The sequence below is a fragment of the Zootoca vivipara genome, chromosome 16, assembly GCF_965207765.1.
Source record: "Zootoca vivipara chromosome 16, rZooViv2.hap1.1, whole genome shotgun sequence".
NCBI classification, from domain to species: Eukaryota; Metazoa; Chordata; class Lepidosauria; order Squamata; family Lacertidae; genus Zootoca; species Zootoca vivipara.
In genome coordinates this window covers 16,019,589-16,030,706 of record NC_142599.1, presented here as the reverse complement: position 1 = coordinate 16,030,706, position 11,118 = coordinate 16,019,589, and the positions used below count along the sequence as shown (strand labels likewise).

At 44.1% G+C, this 11,118-nt stretch overlaps 1 protein-coding gene across 10 annotated transcripts in view; it reads left to right on the top strand.

The window, feature by feature from the left end:
* Window positions 1–11,118, top strand: part of SFI1 (SFI1 centrin binding protein) — a 35,073-nt gene that overhangs the window by 589 nt on the left and 23,366 nt on the right. For 2 of the 10 annotated variants that reach the window (XM_060269517.2, XM_060269515.2), the window contains exons 1-6: window positions 205–465; window positions 3,982–4,053; window positions 7,174–7,326; window positions 7,871–7,942; window positions 8,871–8,981; window positions 10,157–10,251. In XM_060269517.2, coding sequence (XP_060125500.2) covers window positions 4,028–4,053; window positions 7,174–7,326; window positions 7,871–7,942; window positions 8,871–8,981; window positions 10,157–10,251 — 457 coding nt within the window. In that variant the 5' untranslated portion in view covers window positions 205–465; window positions 3,982–4,027. Of the gene's footprint in view, window positions 1–132; window positions 466–2,135; window positions 2,228–2,730; window positions 2,853–3,966; window positions 4,054–7,173; window positions 7,327–7,870; window positions 7,943–8,870; window positions 8,982–10,156; window positions 10,252–11,118 lie in introns of those variants that run through there. The other 8 variants (XM_060269514.2, XM_088659781.1, XM_035097591.3 and 5 more) reach the window with 8 other exon arrangements.

The window sequence follows — 11,118 nt, the reverse complement described above, 5'->3', positions numbered from 1 at the left end:
CCCATTTCTCAGCTCTGGCGAGATTTATAGTTGTATAAACCCACACACAATAGGAAGGTGGCTATAGTGTGTTAAGAGGCATGGAAGGGACCTTCAGGCGTTTCGGCAGGGCAGCCTCGTCTTCTATCGATCGTTGCCTGCAGCGGGGAGTCCCCGCTCAGGAGGCGCTGAATGACACCTGTGCGTGGTTGGGTTGCTCCCTTCACTGCGTAGGTAGGGCTTTACTCCCCCGGTTAGTGCGCATAGGGTTGCAGCCAAGAGATTGAGCCTGTGCAGCGTTGCAGGGTGGTCTTGTCCGTGCTTTGTCAAAAGTTAAGCCCCGCTGAAAGTAAAAAGGGACTCGCTTCCAAGTAATTGTGTGCAATAGGAGTGCAGTCTCGGACGCGCAGAGCGGTGGAGAGTAGGACTGCGATGGTTCCCGGCCGCGTACCTCTTTAAGCTGCAAAGCCTAACCCCACTTACCTGGTAAGCTCCATTCAATTTGGTGGGATTTACTTTTGAGTAGGCATGGTTAGAATTGCACCGTAAACTATGACATGCCTTGTGTGTGGTGGTGGGGATACTTAGCTATCCAAAGCAATGGATTAGCTTCAATTAAATCATTTAGCCCCGATGTATGATATAAGGCAGGTCATGAGATCCTGAATTGTACCGCAGCACGATCAGTTGATTCTCGTTAATTTTTAACGCGTCTTGTAATGACACAAACGAAGATCAGTTAATGTGGATTAGTTACTGCTTCAGAAACGCAGATAAAAACTTCTATTTTGTCTATAAAAATGCAACACTCGCCTTTTAACCGCTCTGGCTGTGTGCTTAAAGTGTGTTAAGGAGCAAATTAATTGTTTCTTGCATCATTTGGGCTGCAATCCTAAACACATTCACTGGGTGCTAAACCCCTCTGCCATTGGACACAATGAGACTTACTATTGAGTAAGCGTCCATAGAACCACCATGTTGAAATATGACAGACCTTTTTCCGCCCCACTGTTGACAATCAGCACCACCCCTGTATATTTATGTAAGCGCAATTGCAATAAAGGGGGCTCTTGTTCATGAAATTAAGATACGCCGCTTTTAAAGTGCCTTTCCGTGCAATTCACATTTTCTGGGAAGGAATGTGTTTACCGTAGGACTGCAAGGTTTGTTCCTCATTGTAAGGTCCTAAAATGACTGATGGATGAGCGATAAATCACCGGAGTCCCCCCTCCGTTGCATATCTTGTGGGAGAAATGAGAATGCCAGCCCACATTAATTATCCTATGGAACCAGAGGACAATGCAATCCTATGCACGCTTACTCAGAAGTAAGAAGCCCTGGTGCGCCCAATGGAGCTTACTCTAAGACGATAATGCTGATCAGGATTACTTGGGAATCGGGTCTGTTAAACTGCGCGCCCCCCGTTGAAAGCAGCTGGGTCTGCTCCTCAAAGAAAAACGTGGTTTACCAAATACTGGGTGGCTGTGCATTCCCCCCTCCACTTTTTATTCCATGAGCGCCGTGAAGTGGCGGACAAAAAGGCAGGGGAAGCTCACCAGGTGCTAGCCAGGTGTGGCGGGACTCCAACTCCCATCATCCTCAGCAAGCAGTGCCAATGAAAAGGGATGCTGGGAGTTGAAGTCTCGCAATGTTTGGAGAACACCCGCCTCCGCTACCCGTCAACTTGCACCGTGTGGGGGGTTTTGGTTGGTTGGTTTTTGTTTTGTTTCGTTTCGAGGGTCTGTGAAGAGCTACTGAGTGCGGCTCCAGGCTCCCTCGTGCTCCCGTCTTCCCCGGACCCCCTGGAAGCCAGTTATCTCAAGTCAGGGGACCCTCCCAACCAAGTGTAACTAGGCAGCGGTCCTGCCGCTGGCCCGCCATGGCGACCACTGGGCGGGTGCCGCGCCTCAGCCAAGGCGGAAGGCTTCGGCCGCCGCCGCCGTCTTGGGAAAGGCTTTAGCTGAGGCCGCGAGCCGCCTTCCCGCGCTTTTTCCTGAGGGGAGGCGGGAGCCCCTTCTCTCGGTGATGCCTCCCTCCCAGTGATCGCCCGGCACGGGCATAGCGAGAAGTGTCGTGGAGATGTAGCAGGAGGAGGAAAGGGGGAAAAGAGGCTCTGCCCTTTTCAGATAGTAGATTCGTAGACTCGTTTTTTGTAGGCAAGAGAATGAAAACATCTCTGCAAACCGAAAGTTGGCTTCTGAGACAGTAGGCTGTGGCATAAGGCCCTAGATCAGGCTACTCCGACCAGGTATCCTGCTATCCAATGGATTATCCCTCACATGGGATTATCCTCTGCTTTCCCTTGGACTGCCTCAGTGAGGGAGAGATTGGGGGGGGGGGTCGTCTTCTAAGCAGCCCAGGGCTACAATTGAGGGGTTCAGGCCCTTGGGCTGGAGAGATTTGGAAAATAAAATAAAATTGCCAGCATCTTGAGGGAGCCGGCGTTTGTCCGCAGATAGTTTCCGGGTCATGTGGCCAGCATGACAAAGCTGCTTCTGGCGAACCAGAGCAGCGCACGGAAACGCCATTTACCTTCCCGCCGGAACGGTACCTATTTATCTACTTGCACTTTGATGTGCTTTCGAACTGCTAGGTTGGCAGGAGCTGGGACCGAGCAACGGGAGCTCATGCCGTTGCAGGGATTCGAACCGCCGACCTTCTGATCAGTAAGCCCTAGACTCTGTGGTTTAACCCACAGCGCCACCTGGGTCCCTCGGCCTATAGAGCGAGATGAGCGCCGCAACCCCAGAGTCGGACACGACTGGACCTGATGGTCAGGGGCCCCTTTACCTTTACCTAAAGACCCTTATGCAAGTCTATGATGCTACCACAATTGGGGTTGCTTCACCTCAAAAAGAATAGAGTTGGAAAAGGTACAGAAAATGTTCCAGGAGGATGGAGCGACTCCCCTATGTAGAATGGTTGCAACATTCGGAAATTATTTAGTTTAGATAAAAGTTGAGTAAAAGGCAACATGATAGAAGTGTATAAAAGTATGCATGGGATAGAAAAGTGGCACTAGAACTCAGATCCAATGAAACTGAATTCTGGAAGATTTGGGACATAGAAAAGAAAGTCCTTCATGCAGCACATAGTTAAACAATGGAACTCACTCCCTCAGGAGGCAGTGATGACCACCAACTTGGATGGCTTTAAAAGAGGATTGGACAAATTCATAGAGGATAAGGCTATTGATGGCAATTAGCCATGATGCCTATGCCCCCACTTCCAATGTTGAAGGTGGCATACCTCTGAATACCAGCTGCTGAGAATCACAAGTGGGAAAAGTGGTGTTGTGCTCATGTTCTGCTTGTGGCTTTCCTCTTGGGGCATCTCGTAGGACACTGGACTAGATGGGTCTTCAGTGTCAGAGGTACTGTGTCTCTGGATACTAGTTGCTCCAGGTACAATTGAGAATGTCCCCTGTCTGAAACCTGGGAGAGCTGCTGCCAGTCAGTGTAGGCAATATTGAGCTAGATCAGGGGTCCCCAAACTACGGCCCCCGGGCCGGATGCGGCCCAATCGGCCTCCCAATCCGGCCCGCGACGACCCCCGCCGCCCGCTGCCGCCGCCCGCTCTTACGGCGCGCGGCGCGGCGACGATCAGAAAAATCGTCAAAAAATCGCCGAAAATCCATTTTGCGCATGCGTATGGGCCTCTCCCGACCCAGAAGAGGTCATTTCCGATGCACTTCCGGGTCGGGGGAGGCCCATACGCATACGCACAAGCGATTTTCGGCGATTTTCCCCCCGCCCGTGTGCGTGTGCGCATGCGCACGGGCGCGCACTCCCCCGCCCTCCGGCCCGCTGCGCGCGCACTCCCCTGCCCTCCGGCCCGCCACGCGGTCGGCGCGGCGGGCACCGGCCCACTGCACGGTAAGTCTGGGGACCCCTGAGCTAGATGGACCAATGGTCTGACTCTGTACAGTGCCACTTTCCATGTATGCGTACTGTTTTTAAAGAAAATAATCCTTATGTTTTGACAAAGGATTTTTCTTACCAGAAAACACTGGTCTGGACCGGACAGTAGAGGACACAAGACTGTTAACATGATGGAAAAGAAGGCTAAAGTCAGGTAAGAGACACTTGAACAGAAGAGCCTGTACCAAAAACTCAGCTGTGTTGTTGCTAGTGCTTAAATAGTTCGGGGGGGACGACAGTTTGTGAACAAGGATTGCTACCACTGCAGTGGAACTCGAAGCTGTAATATTACTCATGAAGCACACAGTAGCTTGATCAAATTACTTTTGTCTGTGCTACAGATTCCTGGATGTCAGACTTTCCCCTCACTTTATTTATTCATTTATTACCTTTCCTCTAAGGAACTCAAAGTGGTGTACAGTGGAACCTCGGTTTACGAATTTTAGGTTTGCGAACACTGCGGACCCATCTGGAACGGATTAATTCACTTTCCATTACTTTCAATGGGAAAGTTCGCTTCAGTTTATGAACGCTTCGGTTTATGAAGAGACTTCCAGAACCAATTACACCCATGTTCGGGTTAAGTACGCTTCAGGTTGAGTACTCCGCGGACCTGTCTGGAACGGATTAATCCACTTTCCATTACTTTCAATGGGAAAGTTCGCTTCAGTTTATGAACGCTTCAGTTTATGAACAGACTTACGGAACCAATTGTGTTCATAAACCGAGGTACCACTGTATACAGTTCTCTCCCTTCCCCTTTTATCCTCACAGCAACCCTGTGAGGTTAGTTAGGCTGAGACACAGTGACTGTCCTGAAGTTGGCACCTGAACATCATGGCTGAACTTCAACAAGAAGCAGCCTTCTTCTTGCCCAGTACATTATCTCCGGTAAATTTACAGAGAAATGTGGTGCATTCTCAGACTCCCCTTTGCTGGAGGAGAGTTCTCATTCAACCACCAACATATTTTTTTGCCAGATGGTCTAGAATATATTGTTTAACAAACCATAGTTTTTCCTTTCCATTGAATGCTGTGAGACTTGGCTTCTCTTTTCTTGACCATTAATTCTTCAATAATTTCTTTGCAGATTGATTTTGTAGGTTTATTTTTAGTTCTGGAAGAGTAATCAAGTCTGAGCTTGTCTTAAGTGATTGATAAAAGAGTTGTTTGATAAACCTAGGTTGTAGAGAAGCTGGAGTTGAAAGAAACATCACCTCCCACAGGTTGCATGCATTCATTGTGTCCCACTGTCACTTCTGGACTAACAGGTTTTGTGGGTTTTGAAACAGTACGGTACAGAATGCTGCAAAACCTGCATTAAGGAGGGTGAGTGCAGCCCACAATCAGACATCCTACTTCCACATCACTTTTGACCCTATAATTTTTCTTGTAGTGAAGTAGTGTAGAAAATTCTCCACGGAAATTTTTCCAGTGCTTTCTTTCTCTATGAAAACTGTTCTGTTTCATAAATTCACTAGTAACCATGAATGGATGCTAGTTGCAAATATAATATTAGGGAAGCTGAGCTGTTCCAACACTTAGCTTTGTTTACTAAATACTAGTACAAGAAGCATTCTAAATTAGAACACTTTCTAGGCATCAGAAATTTTTCCAGATGGCATAATAAGCATTGGGGTTTTTTTTTAATAAAAAAAATTGTATGGGAAAAAATTCTGGAAAACCCACATCATTGCTTTTTTGGGACTATCACGCAGGAATTGACCTATCGTATATCATCATTTGATCAATATACAATCACTTTTACATATTTGTAACAAATTTAGCAGATGTCTCAGACATATTGATAAATAAAGTATGGTGTCATTTTATTGTTCTAAGAACGCTGTTATTTTAAAAATATTTGGATATTATTTGACAATGTTTGACCATCCAATTGATATTTTTATTTTTTTGGCCAGTCAAATGTCCAGCCCTGGCCTATTTCCTAGTCTCTCTAGCTTTAGAAACAGCAACAGTATTTTCTATACATTTTGGGTTACATATGCCCTTTCATACTAAGGCAAATGGAGGCTGCAGACAATTACTTTTTATAATTTTCCTTGTCTTAGCATGTTCTTTCTTGCACCAAAGCCCTTGATGTTCCCTAGAACCAGAAATTCAGACAGGCTTGTTCAAGAATGTGGTTGCTCACAGAATTTACAGTTGTCATCAAGTTACACCATTCCTGAAAGGCTTGCACTGGCTGCCAATTAGAAACTGGGCTAAGTTAAAAGTACAGGTATAGTGGTGCCTTGCTAGATGAATGCCCTGTAAGACGAATTTTTTGCTTAACGGAGAGATTTTTCGAGCGGAGGTTGCCTCGCAAGACGAATTCGTTTTGTGAAAAATTCGTCTAGCGAATCGCGGTTTCCCATAGGAATGCATTGAAATTCAATTAATGTGTTCTTATGTGCAAAAAAAATCAATGCATTCCTATGGGAATCGCTAGACGAATTTTTCGCAAAACGAATTGACTCACAGAACGAATTAAATTTGTCTAGCGAGGCACCACTGTATTGGTATACAAAGCCTCATACAGCTGGTGACCATGATACCTTATCCATTATATATCTGGTGCTGTTGTTCTGAGGCCCTGCTGGTGGATTTCCCATAATGGGCATCTGATTGGCCACTGTGAGAAAAGGATGCTAGACTAAATGGACCTTTGGCTGATCCAGCTTCAGGGTTCTACTTACGTTCTTTATTAGTCACTACACTCTGTAGGAAAGGGCCTTCTACAGATACTGTCACATCAAGAGGTCTAATATGTGCATTGTAGGAAATGGGCCTTTATAAGAATGCTCCAGAGAAACGGACACGGAGCAAGGGATTCAAACTATAAGAAAGAAGATTCCACCTAAACATTAGGAAGAACTTCCTGACAGTAAGAGCTGTTCGGCAGTGGAATTTGCTACCAAGGAGTGTGGTGGAGTCTCCTTCTTTGGAGGTCTTTAAGCAGAGGCTTGACAGGCATATGCCAAGAATGCTTTGATGGTGTTTCCTGCTTGGCAGGGGATTGGACTGGATGGCCCTTGTGGTCTCTTCCAACTCTATGATTATATGAGAAGCCCATAAAAGCAAGCAGGACCTGAGCACAAATGCAGCAGCACTCTCCAGGTGCAAATGCAGCATCATTCTGAATGAACTGGGGCCCTGGGGAAGAGTGCTCACTCGATCCTGCTTCTGTGCTTTGTGAAAGTCTTAAGTTATCTAGGGACTTGCAAGCTTAGTGGCAAAAAATGCTAATCTGCTTTATTTTCTTTATTTTAAGTTCAAAGTTTATAAAAACACAGAAACAGCCTAGTCCTAAAGGAGGCTCAGGTGGCCAGTTCGCTTCTCCTCGTCTGATTGGGAATCGCAGGATCTTGTACCGTGTGACATACACTTGGAACCGAGGTGGGAGATTAAAAGAACTCCGTATCAGGTAAATGGACACGTTTATGTTTTGTATTTTATTTGTAGGGCTTATTAACCTAATATGAAAAGTAGCCGTGTCCAATAGGTATATTGTATTCATTTTAAAATGTTGATCTGGCTTCATCAGTCGAATCAAGCAGGGGAGGTGATTTTCATTTAAAAGATTCCCCACCTCCACTTTCACCGTCCACAAAGGAGCTGCTCAAAGCAGGTTACACGTAAGAAGCAAACGTAAAAAAGCAACTTTAATCAGATAATTAAAACACAGATTTACCAAACTCTGAACAGCAGCAAAAACACAAAGATCTATACTCCTAATTGATACATTAAGCAGTAGCAGATTCACAAGTTTGTTAACAAGGAAAGTTTTTAGCCTTACTTTTGAGGAAGAGTGAGGTAAAAATGTCATGTAAAAGATGATTTTTAGTGGTGGACTTAAATGGAGGAATTAGCATTTACGCGTGAAGTTTCTGTTTGTTCATCTTTGGCTGAAAGTTTATACTGTAGATAATAAATATATGCTAAAAAGCACTGAGAGATATGTTTTTCAGACACCTGGCTAGGAAATTCCTTTACTTGTGGATGAAGAAGGCATTTGGAAGGGTCCTCCCTTCTAGCGCCAGGTAAGCAAAGCAAGTTCTTCACTTAAATATGATAAGTATTTTTCTGTGAAACTGGTCTACACAAGTGGACTTATGGCTTGTGCATGTGTAAAATGATTATTTTGCTAAAACTGCACAGAGCAGTGTCCCAGACAAGAGTGTTATTTTACATGGAACATAAAACTACAGATCGTGCCAAATCTGTTTCGGCCTGTAGTTTCAGATCCTGATTTGGGGGCAACTTGCAAACCATGTTTAGTTGTTGTTCTCTGAACCACAAATAAATTGGAGTCCTTGGAGAGTTGAGAAAATCAAATGAAAAGTTTCATAGTTTCAAGGTCAAAGCGTACCATTCATGTTTTTCCCTAGAGCTGATGAAGAACTAGATGAACTAGAGCTGATGAAGAATAAACCGAAACAGGGCCTTGTCCTGGATTTCTAAAAACTGGATTGCTACTGGAATTTGTCTTATTATTATCAACTTAAAACTTTCTAAAAATTATTCCTTTACCTGGCCAGAGCTCTTGGAATCTTTTCAGTTGTGTCTGAACCATCGCAGCCTCTTGTTGATTACTGGAGCACCAGAATGTTGAAATCCACAGCCTTTCATTGTTAGCAGTGTCACCTGCTGTGCTGTGATATTTTGGGAGAGACTGAACTTCTCTGGGCTTTTATTGCTGGTACAAAATGAAGAAAATCACTCATAAGAATTATTGAAACTATAATTGTCTCTAGGAAACTTGCTCACAGATGAAGGGCATATTTTAGCTCACAGTTCTGCATGCTTAAATGTTGTTGATTTCAGCAGGACTAGAGCAGTCCAATCTGTGAACTGGAAGTGAAAAAAATGATGACTGAACAGATAAAGGGCGGAAGTTTACAATAATTGATTCAATATTGTGTGTATGTTGCCATTGTCTTATATGTTTTGTATTCTTTCCATTTCTAGGCGCTATTATGATCAGAAGATACTGCGGAAAACCTTTGGAGGGTGGAAGGAAGAATGGTGGGTTATTTGGAAAGAATGGAAGCTCACCATCCGGGCTGACTGCCATTACAGGTCTGTTAAATGTACCTTCTAATACTACAGAGAGAAGAAATCCTCTGTTTGTTGTAATGTGTCAAAAAGCAAGCTGTGCTATCCAAGTCAGCAAGCAGCCAGGCATGTTGGCATTTCTACAGTTCAGTTCAGTTTTCCTAAGTGCGTGCATTTCTTCCTGTGTTGTTACTAGGAAGACACATTGGTCCAAACCATAGCTCGTGCTAACCATAGTTTAGAGCCCAAATCATCCTCAGTTTGATCATTACAAACAGGACAAAAAAGGGGGGTCACGGATGCATTGCATCACTGCTTTTCTTCTTCCTTGATATGTACAGCTGAAGTTAATTGCCCTGCAGTTCTGTACATTTATATTTTCCTTGATCATCCAAACCATTTTCTCATAGGCTGCCTGCACTGGCAATTCCCTGCTGTTTCTTTCCATTCCGGTGTTTCATGGCCAGTCACTTGGCCACCAAAATTCCTCTCTGGAACCACACTATATGTAGCTTTGCCAATTCCTAGGCTTTGGGTACCCATCCAAATATAGCATGGACTCTTCAACATATTTTGATGAATAATTGCTTTGCAAATAAATTCACAAAAGCTGCTATAAAACAGAAACCCTCTCTATTGTCTTTTTGGCACCTACGAAATATGCTTCTCTTTCAACAAGGCATCTTTATCCTAACTGGTATCTGTCTTGCATTTGAACTGATTGTGTATTTGTGCTCCTGTTGCTTTTATAATTGATTTTAGAACTATATATATATATATATATATATATATATATATATATATGTAACTTTTATATTTGTTACTATATTGCAAATTGCTTTGGGGTGGCTTGTGGGAAGCAATTCATAAATGAAATAAATAACAAGCACAACAGTAATAATTACTAGCCCACAAAAGTTTTTACTAGGCCGCCTGCCTACACATAACCCATACACAGTCATTTTTAAACAAAAATGGAACAAACTTCTCTGCCTGGAGGGGATTCTTCCTTGCCTTAGGCAAGCAAGCAAGTGGTTGTTTCCCAGCCTGTTTTTGCCACCTGTGTAAATAAATAAATGTTGCAAAAAATTACAATGCAAAAGGACTCCTCAATAGTAGTTTGGAATGAATCATCTGTATAGCAAATGGGTAGGCTGGGTTCTGACCCTTGCAAAGTATTATTTGCTTTTGTTGGCCAGGTATTTCCTGTACAACCTGATCTTTCGGGCCTGGAAGTCCTACATACTCCTGCAGCGAGAGAAGAAGGTGACTTATTGTGTTGCAGATTCACACGGTGAGAGAATAGAATCTGTTGTGGAAGCATATAGAATGGAGTAGGGAACTTGTAGCCCTGCAGTTGTTGTCAGGCTACAACTCTCACCACCCTTGAACTTTGGCCAGGTTGGCTGGGGCTGTTTGGGAGATGGAGTCGAGCAACATCTGGAGGACCACAGTTTCCTCAGCCCTGCAGTAGAAGAGCCTGGGTTGCTGTGTCCATGCTCTTCCAGTGCAGATGGCAGCCTGCTTGAACCCAGCATTGAGCCTTTTCTCTGCATATTTTGTTGTGTGTTAAATTAATCCCAGCTATCGAAAGAAGCCTCTGCAAAAGCTCAAGGGGTTCTTCATCTGCTCTGCAGTATTTCTGAACAGCAACATGTATTTTGCATTTAGAGTTTTGCTGAAGCGAACACATTATTGGATAGTTCTCTGAAAACCTTGCTTCTTGTGAAGTCCACAAATTTCTACTGGGATCTCGAATCTTACAGCACAACAGTGCAAACTATGTTGATATATTTACAAAATAAACATTACATTAGCATCAGTAATTTAGCAGACATTTTGCTTAGCTAGCAAGTTGCATTGCTAATTTAATGACACCTAAGTGGCGCCACCAATCTTTTCCTTACAATTGTCTTTTTCAAGAAGCTTCAGCCCCGTGCTCTGTATCCCCAGTTGAACCAAAGATTATGCAGCTGCATTGGCTTATCTTTACTCGTTTTCCCTCTTTTCAGCTTCCTTTCCCACCCTCCCCATGCTTTGCTGTTTCTCCCAGTGTAGAGAGGCAAGCACCTATGTATTTTTTTTTCTACTGGAGAAAAAAAATACCCTTCTGGTTTTCAGATAAGGAAAGTGGGGGGGGGGGTTTTAGGAAAAAGCGTTT